Genomic DNA, 20527 nt, shown 5'->3' with positions numbered 1-20527 from the left:
AACACTTCCCAAATAATGCCAACATACAATGCTCAAATAATACCACCATACAGTGCTCATATAATACCACCATACAGTGCTCATATAATACTAATATACAGTGCTCACATAATGCCACCATACAGTTCTCACATAATACCAATATACAGTGCTCACATAATCCCACCATACAGTGCTCACATAATACCGACATATAGTGTCCAAATAATACCGACATACAGTGCTCAAATAATACCAACATAGTGACCAAATAATACCACCAGTGTTCAAACATTACCTCCATACAGTGCCCAAATAATACCAACAAACCGTGCTCAAATAATACCATCATACAGTGCTCAAATAAAACCAATATACAGTGCTCAAATAATACCAACATACAGTGCTCAAATACTATCACCATACAGTGCTCAAATAATACCACCATCCAGTGCTCAAATACTATCACCATACAGTGACCAAATACTACCATACAGTGCTCAAATAATGCCATCATACAGTGCTCAAATATTACCACCTTACAGTGCTCAAATAATACGACCATGCAGAGCTCAAATACTATCACCATACAGTGCTCAAATACTACCAACATACAGTGACCAAATAATACCATCATACAGAGCTCAAATAATACCATCATATAGTGACCAAATAATACCAACATACAGTGATCATATGACAGCTCCATACATAATGTAATCTAATAACAGTAATATATAATGTCTAAATACAATTAATATTAATATCTGTGGCCCCCCTTCAGTATAGCAGTTGATGCCCCCTGTGTGACAGTACAGGCTGCATACACCTAACGTCGGCCCTGTATAGCTAGTGTACTTTCCATCATGATATCTGAAAACAGACAATCAGCACAAGAACATAAGTGAGGGGCACATGTCAAATTCAGGCAGTGAAAGAGAAAAGTGTGGAGGCTATGACACTGCGTATGGATCCTTCACATACAATTCTGCAGCTATCACTGTTATGAGGGCACTACAGCTAGCAATAGCACGGTTATAGGGAACTATGGCTAACACTGATATGGGGGCACTACGGCTAACACTGTTACGGGGGCACTGTGGCTAGCACTGTTATGGGACACTGGCTAGTGCTGTTATGGAAGCACTGTGGCTGTCACTGTAATGGGGTAGTGCGGCTGCCTCTGTTATAAGAGCAGGTTTGCTGTCACTGTTATGGGATCACTGTGGCTGTCACTGTTACTGGATACTGTGGCTGTCACTATTATGTGGGCACTGTGACTGTCACTTACTGGAGAATATTACCTGTCACCGTTATGGAGGTACTGTAGCGGTTACTATTATTGGTGCATTGTGCATGCCACTCTTTTGGTGCCTCTATGGGGCACTGTGGCTATCACTGTTATGGGGCACTTTAGCTAGCACTGTTATGGGTGTGGCTGTCACTATTAAGGGGCAGTGTGGCTGCCAGTGTTATAGGAGCAGGGTAGCTGTCACTGTTATTGGATCACTGTGGCTGTCACGGTTATGTGGGCACTGGGACTGTCACTGGAGAATTTTAGCTGTCACTCTTATGGGGGTACTGTAGCTGTTACCACTATTGGTGCATTGTGGCTGTCACGGTTATTGGGTGCTGGGGCAGTCATTGTTATGGGGGCACTGTGTAAAACTGATGGGCACCTATTAGGCAGTGCCTAATAGGGACTTACTGATGGCAGTCCTGGCACAAATTGTTTTGCGGCGGGTCACCGGTGGGATAACAAAGGGGATCTAAGGGGCTAAGCAACTGGAAGTTCTCTCTGATCTCGGACACTACCGCGAGATGTCCACCGGTAGATACATCCGTATATTGCGGCTGATGGCACGGGCACAGCTCCTGAGCCAACACTGTGCTGCACATGTACGGGCACACTGCGGGAACGGGTTAAGAGTGTAAACCTAGAATTAGTGAAAGGAATAGACAAGTAGAGATCTCCCCCTCCCATGAATGACAATAAGAGCTTGTGAAGGCGTCAGTCAATCCTCACCTCACCCTCCATTCCTTAATGCAATTTGCATTACGCCTGTGTAAATTATTTACTTTTAGGGCAAATAATCATATTTTTCAAGCAGAGAAAGTGAATTTCTAATCTGCAGCATGGGAGTATTATCCATCACCTCAAACCAATATTATTCATAAACAGGGCGAGCTATCTAGTGATGCAAAAGAAACAGCGGCTGCATCTTGTGAAAATCCTCAGAATAGGATCAGTACACGGAGCCTCAAAAGGTTCCATCTTAAAGTGAAAAACTACAAAAAAATATAAAAAACCTTTGATATGAAGCAGGTGGAGTAGACTTGTGTGATCATCCAGCAGCAGGATCCGGCCTCTCTCTACTGTGACATTGTCGCCATCTAGTGGTGGATAACCAGAAGGCCAAGTGGAATTCTTAGACCACAAGCTGCAGAAGTGAATGGAAATGTTGCTGCCCTGCAAGAAGAAAGGTGAAGCCAGGTATCAAACATTGGAGTAGATTTATTAACACATTGTCTTCTGCGCCAAATTAATTAATCGGCACACACTTTATGATAAATTTGGTGCATCTTAGTAAAGATGTTAGACACTTTTGCCGCAACATGGCTGGAGAACTTTACACCAATATTTTGCATATAAAAAAAAAAAGCACACCGTTAATAAATCTGACACATTTTAGGATTCCTCTTAGCCACGTCCCCTTGACAAAAAACTGTCAAAGAAGGTGAAAAACCTTCTAAAACACATAATAAATTTGGTGCATGGCATGTACTCCACCCTTCTGCCGCACTTTGCTTAGTAAATCTCCCCCACTCTGCTAGTTCGTGTCCTACAAGTAAATAAAAACATTTTTTTCACAGGTTGTCCAGTGCTTTATAAATAAAGTTGAATTATCCTATAAAAAAAAATTCAAAAACTTTCTAATATACTTTGTGCTTCAATTCTATACTTTTTTCAAGATCTCTGCTTGCAATCAATTACCAGAAATGCTCACGTATTATATAATAATAAAAAAATATAACTTTCTAATATATTTTTAATTCCTCATTGTTTTCAAGATCTCTACTTGCTGTCAGTGAATGGGAATACTATTTTTACACCTAGAGATTGAAACTTGTACCGACCTAATATTTCTAACACCTTAGGCACTGTTCATATTGCGCTGAGGCTATACAGTAAACAGAAGGTATACCCCGACAAATACCTCTAACGTATGCCACTGTAAAGCCACATAGTGACATACGTTGGGCATTAGTGACAATGTGCAAAAAAGTATATTGTGTGTTATTCGTTTTGTTGCTGTGACCTACTGTATAGAAAAGTACAATCTTCTGCAATTTCAATGGGAAACCGTCCCGTTGCTCATACAGCGCAGAATTAAAAACCGCATCACGGAGAAAAAAGGACATGCCACTTCTTGACGCAGTTTAAGCACATATTCCACTCGAAAACTGCGTCAGGTAATCACACGTGAATTCGCCCCATTACGTGCAATTGCAAATCCAAGGCAGAATAACGAGGGTAAGTCTTGGATATCCACGTCGGATATTTCCACTTGAGAAATCCGTTGTGTGAGCAAACCCTATCAGCACTGGTGTCCTGCGAGTTTGTATATTCTTTCATGTTGGTGAGGGTTTCCTCCCAAACTTTCAAAAAAAAATAAAATCACTACTGACACATTTTGCCTGCACTGATACATTGTAGCAAATAATCAGGACAGTACAGCGTTTTGTCCTGCAGATGCTATAAATATAAACAAGAATTTTCCAATTCACTGACAGTAAGCAGAGATCTTGAAAATGGTGAGAAACTGAAAAATAATGTATACAAGAAGTAGCAGAATAATTCATAATACAATGATATTGTTTTAGTTACACAAAATCCCATGTAGCAGAGTGTTTGTTACAGTGTATCATACCAAAACCACAAATCTCCCTCCAGTCCTGAACTTCAGGCTGATTGCTGCTATTTAACTCTGATACATTGTAAGAAACTGCAGTAAAGTAGGCAGTAAATCGGGACAGATTACCTACATCTATATGTAAACAAAAATGTTTTATTTTGCTGACGGCAAGCAGAGATTGAGAAATGGGGATGGGGCATGATGGGCTGTTATTATCATATGACATTACATTATTCAAAAGGTTTACATCTGTATTTCCCGATTTTTTAAGATATATATCATTTGTAGCCAAAACACAGATTATAACGGAGCATGGATTATCAAATATGACACATATGCGCTAATTAAGGATTAATCTATATATAAAGTTGTCACTGTGTACATAGATTACATTACTTATCGTATACTGATCCTGAGGTACATCCTGTATTATACTCCAGAGCTGCACTCACTATTCTGCTGGTGGAATCACTGTGTACATACATTACATTACTTATCCTGTACTGATCCTGAGTTATATCCTGTATTATACTCCAGAGCTGCACTCACTATTCTGCTGGTGGAATCACTGTGTACATACATTACATTACTTATCCTGTACTGATCCTGAGTTACATCCTGTATTAGGCTGGGTTCACACGTGGCGGAATTTCACTTAAATTCCGCTGCGGACACTCCGCAGCGTTAATCCGCAGCGGAGCCGTTTCTGCATTGACTTCCACTTCTATTTAGAAGTGTTCGTTTAGACGATGCGTAACATTCCGCTGCGGAGCATAGGCTGCGGAGCGGAATTTGGTGTCCGCAGCATGCTCTGTCTGTTGCGGAGCAGTGGCGGACTCATGGCGGAATTTCTCCATTGACTTCAATGGAGATTCTAAGTTCCGCAATGAAGTCCGCAGCTGTCATGCACATGTCATGTGTGCTGCGGATGCGTCTTGCTTTTTTAACTTGACATTTCTTCATTCTGGCTGGACCTATGTATTTCTAGGTCTACAGCCAGACTGAGGAAGTCAATGGGGCTCCCGTAATGACGGGAGCGTTGCTAGGAGACGACTGTAAATAGTCACTGTCCAGGGTGCTGAAAGAGTTAAGCGATCGGCAGTAACTGTTTCTGCACCCGGGACAGTGACTACCGATCACAATATACAGCAACCTGTAAAAAAATATAAGTTCATACTTACCGAGAACTCCCTGCTTCTGTCTCCAGTCCGGCCTCCCAGGATGACGTTTCAGTCTAAGTGACGGCTGCAGCCAATCACAGGCCAAGCACAGGCTGCAGCGGTCACATGGACTGGCACGTCATCCAGGGAGGTCGGGCTGGATGCCGAAAGAGGGACGCGTCACCAAGACAACGGCCGGTAAGTATGAAAGTCGTTTATTTTCACTAGGGAAAGTGCTGTCCCTTCTCTCTATCCTGCACTGATAATAGAGAGAAGGGAAGCACTTTTCCCGCAGTCCGCAGCAGCTAGTCCGCATCAATTTTCTGCACATTTTGTGCAGATCCGCAGCCGTAATCCGCAACCCGGATTAGGTGCGGCATTGATGCGGACAGTTGCGGAGGAAATCCGCCACGTGTGGTCATGCCCTTATACTCCAGAGCTGCAATCACTATTCTGCTGGTGGAGTCACTGTGTACATACATTACATTACTTATCTTATACTGATCCTGAGGTACATCCTGTATTATACTCCAGAGCTGTACTCACTATTCTGCTGGTGGAATCACTGTGTACATACATTACATTACTTATCCTGTACTGATCCTGAGTTACATCCTGTATTATACTCCAGAGCTGCACTCACTATTCTGCTGGTGGAGTCACTGTGTACATACATTACATTACTTATCCTGTACTGATCCTTAGTTACATCCTGTATTATATTCCAGAGCTGCACTCACTATTCTGCTGGTGGAGTCACTGTGTACATATATTAAATTACTTATCCTGTACTGATCCTGAGTTACATCCTGTATTGTATGCCTGAGCTGCACTCACTATTCTGCTGGTGGAGTCACTGTGTATATACATTACTTATACTGTACTGATCCTAAGTTACATCCTGTATTATACTCCAGAGCTGTACTGATCCTGAGTTACATCCTGCACTCACTATTCTGCTGGTGAAGTTACTGTGTACATACCTTAAATTACTTACCCTGTACTGATCCTGAATTACATCCTGTATTATACTCGAGAGCTGCAATCACTATTCTGCAGAGCTGCTGGTGGAGTCAATGTGTACATACATTACTTATCCTGTACTGATCCTGAGTTACATCTTGTACTATACTCCAGAGCTGCAATCACTATTCTGCTGGTTGAGTCACTGTGTACATACATTACATTACTTATCCTGTACTGATCCTGAGTTACATCCTATATTATACTCCAGAGCTGCACTCACTATTCTGCTGGTGAAGTCACTATGTACATACATTACATTACTTATACTGTACTGATCCTGACTTACATCCTGTATTATACTCCAGAGCTGCACTCACTATTCTGCTGGTGGAGTCACTGTGTACATACATTACATTACTTATCCTGTACTGATCCTGAGTTACATACTGTATTATATTCCAGAGCTGCACTCACTATTCTTCTGGTGGAGTCACTGTGTACATATATTAAATTACTTATCCTGTACTGATCCTGAGTTACATCCTGTATTGTATGCCTGAGCTGCACTCACTATTCTGCTGGTGGAGTCACTGTGTATATACATTACTTATACTGTACTGATCCTAAGTTACATCCTGTATTATACTCCAGAGCTGTACTGATCCTGAGTTACATCCTGCACTCACTATTCTGCTGGTGAAGTTACTGTGTACATACCTTAAATTACTTACCCTGTACTGATCCTGAATTACATCCTGTATTATACTCGAGAGCTGCAATCACTATTCTGCAGAGCTGCTGGTGGAGTCAATGTGTACATACATTACTTATCCTGTACTGATCCTGAGTTACATCTTGTACTATACTCCAGAGCTGCAATCACTATTCTGCTGGTTGAGTCACTGTGTACATACATTACATTACTTATCCTGTACTGATCCTGAGTTACATTCTGTATTATACTCCAGAGCTGCACTCACTATTCTGCTGGTGGAGTCACTGTGTACATACATTACATTACTTATCCTGTACTGATCCTGAGTTACATCCTGTATTATACTCCAGAGCTTCACTCACTATTTTGCTGGTGGAGTCACTGTGTATATATATATTATTTCTACATTCTTCCACATCAAGTAATACCTGTGTATAAAATTTACTAATCAAAATGCAAATCACCAGGGAAAGTTTTGTGCAGACATTGAAACAGCAAATGATGCTGCATAATTTCAGCTCTGAAACCTGGAGAAAAGTAAGCAAAGTTGGAAATCCTTCCCAGCATTCCCTGCTTGTTCAGTGTCTTCACATTGCTTTGGTAATTTGCATTGTAACAAGTGTTGTTTTTAACTAAACTCTGTACAGTAATCTGTGGTAGGAAAACCAAATTATTTCCCTGTATTATTAGAGCTCAGCTAAGCTGGTAGGGGTGTGTCTGTCAACAAGCATGCTGACTGTTTCCAATAATGTACGCAGCAACTCTATCAGCAGAATAGTGAGTGCAGATGTAACTAAGGATCAGTACAGTATAAGTAATGTATGTACACAGTGACTCCACCAGCAGAATAGTGAGTGCAGCTCTGGAGTATAAAACAGGATATAACTCAGGATCAGTACAGCATAAGTAATGTAATGTATGCACACAGTGACTCCACCAGCAGAATAGTGAGTGCAGCTCCGGAGTATAATAAAGGATGTAACTCAGGATCAGTACAGGATAAGTAATGTAATGTATGTACACAGTGACTCCACCAGCAAAATAGTGAGTGCAGCTCTGGAGTATAATACAGGATGTTACTCAGGATCAGTACAGGATAAATAATGTAATGCATGTACACAGTGACTCCACCAGCAAAATAGTGAGTGCAGCTCTGGAGTATAATACAGGATGTTACTCAGGATCAGTACAGGATAAATAATGTAATGCATGTACACAGTGACTCCACCAGCAGAATAGTGAGTGTAGCTCTGGAGTATAATACAGGATGTAACTCCGGATCAGTACAGGAGAAGTAATGTAATGTATGTACACAGTGACTCCACCAGCAGAATAGTGAGTGCAGCTCCGGAGTATAATACAGGATGTAACTCAGGATCAGTACAGGATAAGTAATGTAATGTATGTACACAGTGACTCTACTAGCAGAATAGTGAGTGCAGCTCTGGAGTATAATACAGGATATAACTCAGGATCAGTACAGTATAAGTAATGTAATGTATGTACACAGTGCCTCTACCAGCAGAATAGTGAGTGCAGCTCTGCAGTATAATACAGGATGTAACTCAGGATCAGTGCAGGAGAAGTAATGTAATGTATATACACAGTGACTCCACCAGCAGAATAGTGAGTGCAGCTCTGCAGTATAATACAGGATGTAACTCAGTATCAGTACAGGAGAAGTAATGTAATGTATATACACAGTGACTCCACCAGCAGAATAGCGAGTGCAGCTCTGGAGTATAATACAGGATGTAACTCAGTATCAGTACAGGATAAGTAATGTAATGTATGTACACAGTGACTCCACCAGCAGAATAGTGAGTGCAGCTCTGGAGTATAATACAGGATGTAACTCAGGATCAGTACAGGATAAGTAAAGTACTGTATGTACACAGTGACTCCACCAGCAGAATAGTGAGTGCAGCTCTGGAGTATAATACAGGATGTAACTCAGGATCAGTACAGGATAAGTAAAGTACTGTATGTACACAGTGACTACAACAGCAGAATAGTGAACACCGCTCTGGAGTATCAGTACAGGATAAGTAATGTAATGTACAGCTCTGGAGTATAATACAGGCTGTAACTTGGTATCCATAGAAGTGAAGTAATATAATGTAAAAACACAGTAAAGCTGAGTTCATACTGGGTGGATAGGCTGCATAATAGCACGCAGCGTATTCACCATGTGCCCTGCAGGGAATTCAGGGCGAAAAAGCGCACCAAACTGTGGTGCATCTTTTGGCCGGAATGTCCGCTGCGGAAAACTGCAGCACATTACATCCCAGGAGACTGCTGAAGCCTGTGATTGGCTGCAGTGGTCACATGTGATGATACGTCATCCCAGGAGGCCGCTTTGGATGGAGGAACACAGAATCCTGGGTAAGTATGAGATTTTTTTATGTTTCTAAGTTGCATTTTTTTCGGCGGAATTGATGCGAACTTGCCGCAAAAAATGCAACAACTGCTATTTGTTTCGGGCTTCACCTCCTCCTTGATTTCAATGGGGAAAACCCTCAACATATAAGCAGTGTTTACGTAAAGACAATTGACATGCTGTGAAATAAAACTCTGCACCGCTGGTCAATTTCTGAGCGTTTTTTTTCCCCGCTCAGTATTTACGCAGCGTGGGGATGAGATTTGTTTTATCTCGTCTACTTTGTTGCTACTGTATTTGCTGCGGATTTTCCACAACAAATTCAGTTGCGTAAAAACCGCAGTATTGACGCAACGTGTGAACTGACCCCTAACTCAAATCTTGTGTAGATAAATTCTATATATGAACCATCAAATGGTGTTTAAGGCTATGTTCACACAGCAAACGAAAAACGGCTGTAAAATACGGAGCTGCTTTCAAGGAAAAACATCCCCTGATTTACAGCCGTTTTTTATGCATCAGACTTTTTTAATGCATTATTTACGTCCGTTTTTGGGGCTGCTTTTCTATTTACCCAATAAAAAAACGGCTCAAGAAGTGACATGCGCTTCTTTTCTACGGGGCGTTTTTTTTACGTGCCGTTTTTACAAACGGCATGTAAAAAAAAGGCCCTGTGGGAACGAAACGCAGTTTTCCCCATTGAAATCAATGGGCAGATGTTTGGAGGCGTTCAGCCCTCCGTATTTTCAGCCATTTTGGGGCATTTACGGCCCGAAAAACGGCTGAAAATAGGTGAACATACCCTAAAGGTCCACTTTTTGAATATGGTGCTGCACAAAGCTGCACTACTACAGTAGAGGGGCCAGAGTGTCAAAACCACATTTTAATACATGTAAAAGCTGCGACCAGACACACACAGGAGACAATTTTATATACAGCCAGGCGTGCGGAGAGCGTTTACACTGCAGTATTTGTGATCCATGTTTCCTGTATATGTTAAGCCAATAATAGGAATGGATTCCTCCATCCACCCTCATATTAAACATAAAGTAGAAAATATGTGGCCTGGACCCCAGCTCTCATGCCAATCATGTTTTTGGAATATTAGCCAGAATATACATATATTCCCACCCGTGGACCAAGTGCTGCAAAAAACCAGAGTTGACTTCTGAACCATGGCCAAACTAAAGGGGTGCCCATAGACATTAGATGAAACCCGGCCAACTATTTGATGTGTATGGGGGTGTCCAGACCCTTCTCCGGCGGCAGATATTAGCGGAAAGAAATACTAGGCATACCAAAAATTTGAAAAAGTTTTGCTTGTGATACCAAGCCGAACCACACGGTGTGCTGTTAAAGGGTAACCTGTCCATGACCAATGCAGAATGCATTTTGAGAACACAATAATACAAACAAACGTTATTTGCTTGTGCTTTATGCAAATACAATGTATTTCATTTCTATACTTTGAATTCCTCAACATTTTCAAAAATTTGGCTTGCTGTCAGTGAATAGAAACATTTTTTCCCATACAGAGGTTGAACAACCGCCATGACCTAATTGGTGTGTATTCATTTATAGTGCCCCAGCCGCTGTCTCATCTGTTATAACTGATTCGTATTTGTATATGTAAAAAAAAACTAGAATGTGTCCTAAAAAACGGTAAAATTTTTTTATTTTTCTGCATTTGTTTTTTAAATGAAATGGTGGAGATCTCTGACTATAATGTTAACCCTTGACACCAGATAAAATATGAATAAGTGGATAACTATGATTAAGTATCTCAGGCTCCGTATTATTTTAGAGATGCACAAATATTAAGTGTACTTGCACCCAATAAATCGCCCCAATTGCCAAATAGGGCCCCAAAAAAACAAACCCTAAATGCAGAAGGTCTAGGGGCAGCATCAGTTTAGATAGAAAGTGGTGGCCGCACAATCTCACAGAAAGGGATCACCAAAAAACTAATAGATTGGAATTTTCAATGTCAAGTAGCTGCCTACAAGCCCAAGATACGTAGTGCCAAGCGTCAGTTGGAGTGCTGTAAAGCCATGATATTGAATTCTGAAGCAGTGGAACCCGAGTGATGATCACGCTTCACCTTCTTTTTCTCCACTACATACCTGATGTAAACAGATTGAAAAAAATATAAGAGTGATAGCAATTTGTTTTGTCTGCCACCCATTGACCTCAATGAGAAAAATAAAATAAAATTGTAAAAAACTAAAAATGATGACTGAAATGACTTTGGCATCCTATAAACATTAATAGGATCTGTCATGGTCCATCTTTTTCTGTCGTCCATTGACCTTAGGCTGGGTTACCGCAGGATTTTCTTCTTCCAAGCTTAGTAACCTATTGACGCACACAGGTTATTGTTTCAATAATTTTTCCGATCGCGCTTTTATGTGGTTGTTGTTACTGGATACAAACACATAGCATGGCACAGATATCATCCTGTTCAGTTAATACGTTCCGTAAAAAAGCAAGAAAAAAACCAAAACATTCCTTGAAATAAATTAAAAGGGTTGCCCCATTAGAACCTATTAGGGCATAGGGACATCACATAGGGAGGGGGGGGGGGTATCCCACTTAGGACTCCCCTCTATGTGCCACAATAAAGAACTTATCTGCTCTGGTGGACCAGACTCGTTCTTGCATTACATGAAAGGCCATTATTTTGCAATTCACAAGAGGAATGTGTGGCCGGCCGAAGATTCCCCCGGCAATAAAAGCTGATCGCTGAGAGTAAGGGTATGTTCACACAACCTATTTACGGACGTAATTCAGGCGTTTTACGCCTGGAATTACGCCCGAAAAAACGGCTCCAAACAGTCTGCAAACATCTGCCCATTGAATTCAATGGGTCTTACGATGTTCTGTGCAGACGGGCTTTTTTTTTACGCGCCGCTGTCAAAAGACGGCACGTAAAAAGACGGCCGCCTCAAAGAAGTGCGTGTTACTTCTTGGGACGTAATTGGAGCCGTTTTTCATTGACTTCATAGAAAAACAGCTCCAATTATGTCCGTAATGGACGCCGCGAAAAACGCGTGCACTTGTCAAAATGTCTGAAATTCAGGAGCTGTTTTTGCCTGAAAACAGCTCCGTAATTTCAGACGTAATTGGCTTTGCCCGGTGAACATACCCTAAGGGTATGTTCACACGGAGTGCTTTCAGGTGTATTTCGGGTATTTACGCCTCGAAAAACGCCTGAAGAAAACGGAAGCAGAACGCCTACAAACATCTGCCCATTGATTTCAATGGAAAAAACGGCGTTCTGTTCCGTCGGGCTGTTTTTTACGCGGCCATTTTTCAAAATGGCCACGTAAAAAAACGGCCGCAAAAAAGAAGTGCATGTCACTTCTTCAGCCGTTTTTGCAGCCGTTTTTCATAAACTCTATAGAAAAACAGCTCCGAAAACGGCCGTAAAAAACGCAGTGAAAATCGCGAGTGGCTTAAAAAACGTCTGAAAAATCAGGAGCTATTTTCCCTTGAAAACCGCTCCGTATTTTGAGACTTTTTTATTTTGTGTGTGCACATACCTTGAGACAAGTCGGCCTGCTTCTTTTTGAAATGGTTCCTTTAATTGAATCCTTCCTTTTTTTTGGTACAAATCATGTCACATACGTCTATTATACACCAGGAACAGGATCTCCGCACAAGGAGTCATATTACTTATACACAGCACCTAATGAGGTCTCAACAGGACTTAACGACCTTAAAGTGGTGGTCCAGGATTAGAAAAACATGGCAGCTTTCTTCCAAAAACAGCAAACACCTGTCCATTGGTTGTGTTTGTAGTTGAAAACAATGAAGTGAATGGGGCTAAGCTGCAATACCGAACACAACCTGCATACAGGTGTGGGGCTGTTTTTAAGCAGAACTTTTTTGAATCCTTGACAACCCTTTTAACAAAATATGCAAAACAAAACCATCAGTGTGAATGCCTTAATATAGAGTACTTGGTGCGAATGATGGTTTCTCGTTTCATAACAATGTCTATATTAAAAGGCGTTGTTATGTTAATTTTAGATAAGTTTAATTAATCGAGACTTGTGTGGACTTAGTGAGACCCTCATGATCAGCCTTTATCGGTGTGGCAACTGCTTAGTATCTGATCATATCCGCGGTGTGAAATTTAAGGAGTTTTCCGATCTGGACAACTTCTTCTCTAAATGACGACCCACCGACTATCAGCTGCAGAAAAAATGTGGTATTACATGGCGCCCAATCAAATAAATTGGCGACTCAATGTCATGATGAGTCCTCCAGAGCAGAAGATGCTTCTTGCAGTGGCTCTCCGTTCTTCCTAATAGAAGGGGGACCGGTAGACCCTCGCTATGACCTCCATGTGCCTAAAAGTGGATATGAACAGGAGATGTCCTAATGTCTCAACCCTGTTAATCCTTACATGCCACCTATTGACACCATTGGACGTTCATATGCAGCGCGCACTCCAGGTGTCCTCCAGAATGACAGCCGCTCTTTAGATGCCCGTCCATGTTAGAGTAATGTTGATTGTTTGTCTGGAGACCATTGACGTGTCTGCCTCCGTCTCCCGTATTACCTAAACAAGCATGCTCGGCTTTGAACTCTTATAAAAATAGGGGGTATTGGTCAGGGGAACCCCTCCTCTATAGACTCCCGATGCCGAAACGGGGCACATCGAGGATGGTTCGCCAAAACGGGACAAATCCTCTAAGCGTTCCGATTTATAATCAGATTCTCAACCTCGGAGGTAAAATCATAAAGATTTAATTCATCCCTTCCCGATAAGACTTGTGTAGTAAGTTATTACATAGCCGGTAACATGGAGGCCGCTGCGTTGACACTTGCATGCTAGCAGCATGGCGGAGAGCGTTGACAGATTGCCATTTAACCATCAAACAAAAAGCAAGTGTTTCTGGCCCCAGCCGGCGGTATGACAAGGTTAACATTTCACGTGATGGAATGTAGTGTATTATTTTCCGATGTTAGGGACCCGTGACGCCAAACACTTCATCTCCATGATGAACAGCACGATCTGAATCCTTCGTACCCCCTTGAAAAACACAGAACGCCCCCCTCCCCCAAGTTGATGGGAAACACAATACACATCTATAGAAACCCTTTTTATTTTTATAACAAAACGCTCGGCACAAGTATTTTTTCCTCCCTGCCATCTGCTCTAATTATTGCTAATGTTCGGCCACCATCTTCTTACAACAATGAAAATAATTACGTCCTGGAGGGCAGAAGGAAAGATACAGGGATAAACAAAAGTTAATTACATTTTGCTCTCAGGGAAACAAGCAACTTTCCTAATAAAGAAGCAATTAGGTAGGTAGTGGCATCACTTATAGCTACAAAATATCCGATTTTTCTCGCTTTTTTTCATTGTCTGTATTTCTAGATATTTAACATGAGATAAAACAGTAATATGTAAATGAATAAATAAACTGTTTCATTATCTGCAAGAATGATATGGAGAATAATTTGTATTGTGACTGTGCAAGTATTTCTATTTGTGGAACTTTCTCTGCATGTTACTGTTGTGGCTTCATTACAATGTATTACTGTCCCCCGTGTGCAAGAAAATAGATAATATGCACGTGTTCTTCCTTACCTCAAGACCTCTCCACAAGGTAGTATTTTAGTCAGTATTGTGCATCAGTTTTTGGTACCTAAAACCAGGAGTCGGTCCCAACTACAGAAAAAGTACAAATCTTTCTCTTATACTTTCTTATATAAGTACTATAACACTGCCCCCTATGTACAAGAATATAACTACTATAATACTGCCTCCTATATACAAGAATATAACTACTATAATACTGCTACCTATATACAAGAATATAACTACTATAATACTGCCCCCTATATACAAGAATATAACTACTATAATACTGCCTCCTATATACAAGAATATAACTACTATAATACTGCTCCTATATACAAGAATATAACTACTATAATACTGCCTCCTATATACAAGAATATAACTACTATAATACTGCCCCCTATATACAAGAATATAACTACTATAATACTGCTCCTATATACAAGAATATAACTACTATAATACTGCCTCCTATATACAAGAATATAACTACTATAATACTGCCCCCTATGTACAAGAATATAACTACTATAATACTGCCTCCTATATACAAGAACATAACTACTATAATACTGCCTCCTATATACAAGAATATAACTACTATAATACTGCCTCCTATATACAAGAATATAACTACTATAACACTGCCCCCTATGTACAAGAATATAACTACTATAATACTGCCTCCTATATACAAGAACATAACTACTATAATACTGCCCCTATGTACAAGAATATAACTACTATAGTACTGTCCCCTATATACAAGAATATAACTACTATAATACTGCTCCCTATGTACAAGAATATAACTACTATAATACTGCCTCCTATGTTCAAGAATATAACTACTATAATACTGCTCCCTATGTACAAGAATATAACTACTATAATACCGCTCCTATATACAAGAATATAACTACTATAATACTGCCCCTATATACAAGAATATAACTGCTATAATACTGCTCCTATATAACTACTATAATACTGCTCCCTATATACAAGAATATAACTACTATAACACTGCCTCTATGTATAAGAATATAACTACTATAATACTGCCCCTATATACAAGAATATAACTACTATAATACTGCTCCCTATGTACAAGAAAATAACTACTATAATACTGCATCCCATATACAAGAATATAATTACTATAATACTGTCCCCTATATACAAGAATATAACTACTATAATACTGCTCCTATATACAAGAATATAACTACTATAATACTGCCTCCTACATACAAGAATATAACTACTATAATACTGCCCCTATATACAAGAATATAACTACTATAATACTGCCCCAATGTACAAGAAAATAACTACTATAGTACTGACCCTATACACAAGAATATAACTACTATAACACTGCCTCCTATGTGCAAGAATATGACTACTATAATACTGCCCCTATATACAAGAATATAACTACTATAATACTGCCCCTATATACAAGAATATAACTACTATAATACTGCTCCTATATACAAGAATATAACTACTATAATACTGCCCCTATATACAAGAATATAACTACTATAATACTGCTCCTATATACAAGAATATAACTACAATAATACTGCCTCCTATATACAAGAATAAAACTACTATAATACTGCTCCCTATGTACAAGAAAATAACTACTATAATACTGCCTCTCATATACAAGAATATAATTACTATAATACTGTCCCCTGTATACAAGAATATAACTACTATAATACTGCCCCCTATATACAAGAATATAACTACTGTAATACTGCTCCTACATACAAGAATATAACTACTATAATACTGCTCCTATATATAAGAATATAACTATTATAATACTGCCCCTATATACAAGAATATAACTACTATAATACTGCCCCTATTTACAAGAATATAATTACTATAATACTGCCCCTATATACAAGAATATAACTACTATAATACTGCTCCTATATACAAGAATATAACTACTATAATACTGCCCCTATATACAAGTATATAACTACTATAATACTGCCCCTATATACAAGAATATAACTACTATAATACTGCTCCTATATACAAGTATATAACTACTATAAAACTGCTACTATAAACAAGAATATAACTACTATAATACTGCCCCCTATATACAAGAATATAACTACTATAATACTGCCCCTATATACAAGAATATAACTACTATAATACTGCCCCTATATACAAGAATATAACTACTATAATACTGCTCCTATATACAAGAATATAACTACTATAATACTGCCCCTATATACAAGAATATAACTACTATAATACTGCCCCCATATACAAGAATATAACTACTATAATACTGCCCCCTATATACAAGAATATAACGACTATAATACTGCCCCTATATACAAGAATATAACTACTATAATACTGCTCCTATATACAAGAATATAACTACTATAACACTGCCTCCTATATACAAGAATATAACTACTATAACACTGCCTCCTATGTGCAAGAATATGACTACTATAATACTGCCCCTATATACAAGAATATAACTACTATAATACTGCCCCTATATACAAGAATATAACTACTATAATACTGCCTCTATATACAAGAATATAACTACTATAATACTGCTCCTATATACAAGAATATAACTACTATAATACTGCTCCCTATGTACAAGAAAATAACTACTATAATACTGCCCCCTATATACAAGAATATAACTGCTATAATACTGCCCCCTATATACAAGAATATAACTACTATAATACTGCCCCTATATACAAGAATATAACTACTATAATACTGCCTCTATGTACAAGAATATAACTACTATAATACTGCATCTATATACAAGAATATAACTACTATAATACTGCTTCTATATACAAGAATATAACTACTATAATACTGCCCCTATATACAAGAGTATAACTACTATAATACTGCTCCTATATACAAGAATATAACTACTATAATACTGCCCCCTACATACAAGAATATAACTACTATAATACTGCCCCTATATACAAGAATATAACTACTATAATACTGCTCCTATATACAAGAATATAACTACTATAATACTGCTCCTATATACAAGAATATAACTACTATACTATAAGGGCAAAGCCACACGTGGCGGAATTGCTCTTGAATTCCGCTGCGGACACTCCGCAGCGTTAATCCGCAGCGGAGCCGTTTGTCCATTGACTTCCACTTCTATTTAGTAGGGTTCATTTAGGCGATGCGGAAAATTCCGCTGCGGAGCATAGGCTGCGGTGCGGAATTTGGTGTCCGCAGCATGCAATGGCTGTTGCGGAGTTGTGGCGGACTGGTTGCGGACTCATGGCGGAATTTCTCCATTGACTTCAATGGAGATTCTAAATTCCGCAATGAAGTCCGCAGCTGTCATGCACATGTTATGTGTGCTGCGGATGCGTCTTACTTTTTTGACATGACATTTCTTCATTCTGGCTGGACCTATGTATTTCTAGGTCTACAGCCAGACTGAGGAAGTCAATGGGGCTCCTGTAATTACGGGAGCGTTGCTAGGCGACGTCAGTAAATAGTCACTGTCCAGGGTGCTGAAAGAGTTAAGCGATCGGCAGTAACTGTTTCTGCACCCGGGACAGTGACTACCGATCCCAATATACAGCAACCTGTAAAAAAAATAGAAGTTCATACTTACCGAGAACTCCCTGCTTCTGTCTCCAGTCCGGCTTCCCAGGATGACGTTTCAGTGTAAGTGACGGCTGCAGCCATTTACAGGCTGCAGCGGTCACATGGACTGCCGCGTCATCCAGAGAGGTCGGGCTGGATGCCGAAAGAGGGACGCGTCACCAAGACAACGGCCGGTAAGTATGAAATTCGTTTACTTTCACAAGGGAAAGTGCTGTCCCTTCTCTCTATCCTGCACTGATAGAGAGAAGGGAAGCACTTTTCCCGCAGTCCGCAGCAGCTAGTCCGCATCAATTTACTGCACATTTTGGGCAGATCCGCCGCAGAATCTGCAACGCAGATTCTGTGCGGCATTGATGCGGACAGTTGCGGAGGAAATCCGCCACGTGTGGGCATGCCCTAATACTGCCCCTATATACAAGAATACAACTACTATACTACTGCCTCTATATACAAGAATACAACTACTATAATACTGTCCCTATATACAAGAATATAACTACTATAATACTGCCTCCTATATACAAGAATATAACTACTATAATACTGCCCCCTATATACAAGAATATAACTACTATAATACTGCCTCCTATATACAAGAATATAACTACTATAATACTGCTCCTATATACAAGAATATAACTACTATAATACTGCCCCCTATATACAAGAATATAACTACTATAATGCTGCCCCCTATATACAAGAATATAACTACTATAATACTGCCCCCTATATACAAGATATAACTACTATAATACTGCCCCTATATACAAGAATATAACTACTATAATACTGCCCCCTATATACAAGAATATAACTACTAAATACTGCCCCCTATATACAAGATATAACTACTATAATACTGCCCCTATATACAAGAATATGACTACTATAGTACTGATCCTATATACAAGAATATAACTACTATAATACTGCTCCTATATACAAGAATATAACTACTATAATACTGCCCCTATATACAAGAATATAACTACTATAATACTGCCCCTATATACAAGAATATAACTACTATAATACTGCCCCCTATATACAAGAATATAACTATCTATGTATATATATATATATATATATATATATATATATATACCCTATAGGACACGCTGGTGGTGTGAACTGTGTGAGAACGTGCAGCCCCTTACATGAAAGTGATTCTGACCCTATGAGATTCTCCGCGTTGCTGTGTGCAGGATTAGTATTGCACAGCTGATGATAAATCAATGATCATGCTCAGGCTTCAGGCGGCTGAGTTGCTGCTTCTCAATCATTGCACGCCTCCTCCATGTGACACCATTACCTGCCAGGAGCTATTATTTTACTCTGCACGCCTCATCACACCAAGAACAGATCTGAACTAAGGGAATGAGTAGCGGTAAGAGAGGGAATGGAACTCTTGATGGCGGATTTCTACCGAGTTTACGATGAGTGTTGTGGTCCCTAATTCTTAGGCACTATAGGGTTTGTGCAGCATAATAGGATGAGCATTATGGTAGTTTTATCTGTTATTGTGTTAGGCCAGGATCACACACACAGTTTTGATGCAGTTTTTGTGGCAGTTTTCGTCTCAAGTTATTGAGCCAAAGTCAGAAGTGTTTTCAAAAAGAAGGAACGGTATAAAGAAAAGACTGATACATCTCCTTTCTTTTGTGTCCACTTCTTAATTTAACCTAAAACAACAGAGCCAAAAATTGCAACTGTGTGTGTGGTCCTGGCCTCAATGTGAATTTTGCATCCATTAATGTAGCCCTATGTAAGGACAGCGTATTAGGGTATATGCGCACACACTAATTACGTCCGTAATTGACGGACGTATTTCGGCCACAAGTACCGGACCGAACACAGTGAAGGGAGCCGGGCTCCTAGCATCATACTTATGTACGATGCTAGGAGTCCCTGCCTCGCTGCAGGACAACTGTCCCGTACTGTAAACATGATTACAGTACGGGACAGTTGTCCTGCAGAGAGGCAGGGACTCCTAGCGTTGTACATAACTATGATGCTAGGAGCCCCGCTCCCTGCACTGAGTTCGGTCTGGGACTTCTGGCCGAAATACGTCCGTCCATTACGGACGTTAATGTGGTCGTGTGAACCCAGCCTTACAGCTACAGGTCGGAAATACCA

The 20527-nt window shown here is 39.8% G+C and overlaps 1 protein-coding gene across 1 annotated transcript in view; it reads right to left on the bottom strand.

Annotated features, from left to right (window-relative positions):
- PKHD1 (PKHD1 ciliary IPT domain containing fibrocystin/polyductin) overlaps positions 1-20527 on the bottom strand; it is a 515144-nt gene that overhangs the window by 316715 nt on the left and 177902 nt on the right. Inside the window, exon 35 of the mRNA XM_075860893.1 lies at positions 2290-2449. Coding sequence (XP_075717008.1) covers positions 2290-2449 — 160 coding nt within the window. The remainder of the gene's footprint in view (positions 1-2289; positions 2450-20527) is intronic.

The sequence above is a fragment of the Rhinoderma darwinii genome, chromosome 4 (genome assembly GCF_050947455.1).
Source record: "Rhinoderma darwinii isolate aRhiDar2 chromosome 4, aRhiDar2.hap1, whole genome shotgun sequence".
NCBI lineage: Eukaryota > Metazoa > Chordata > Amphibia > Anura > Rhinodermatidae > Rhinoderma > Rhinoderma darwinii.
The sequence above is the reverse complement of the archived record's forward strand: the minus strand, read 5'-3'. Positions and strand labels throughout refer to the sequence as shown.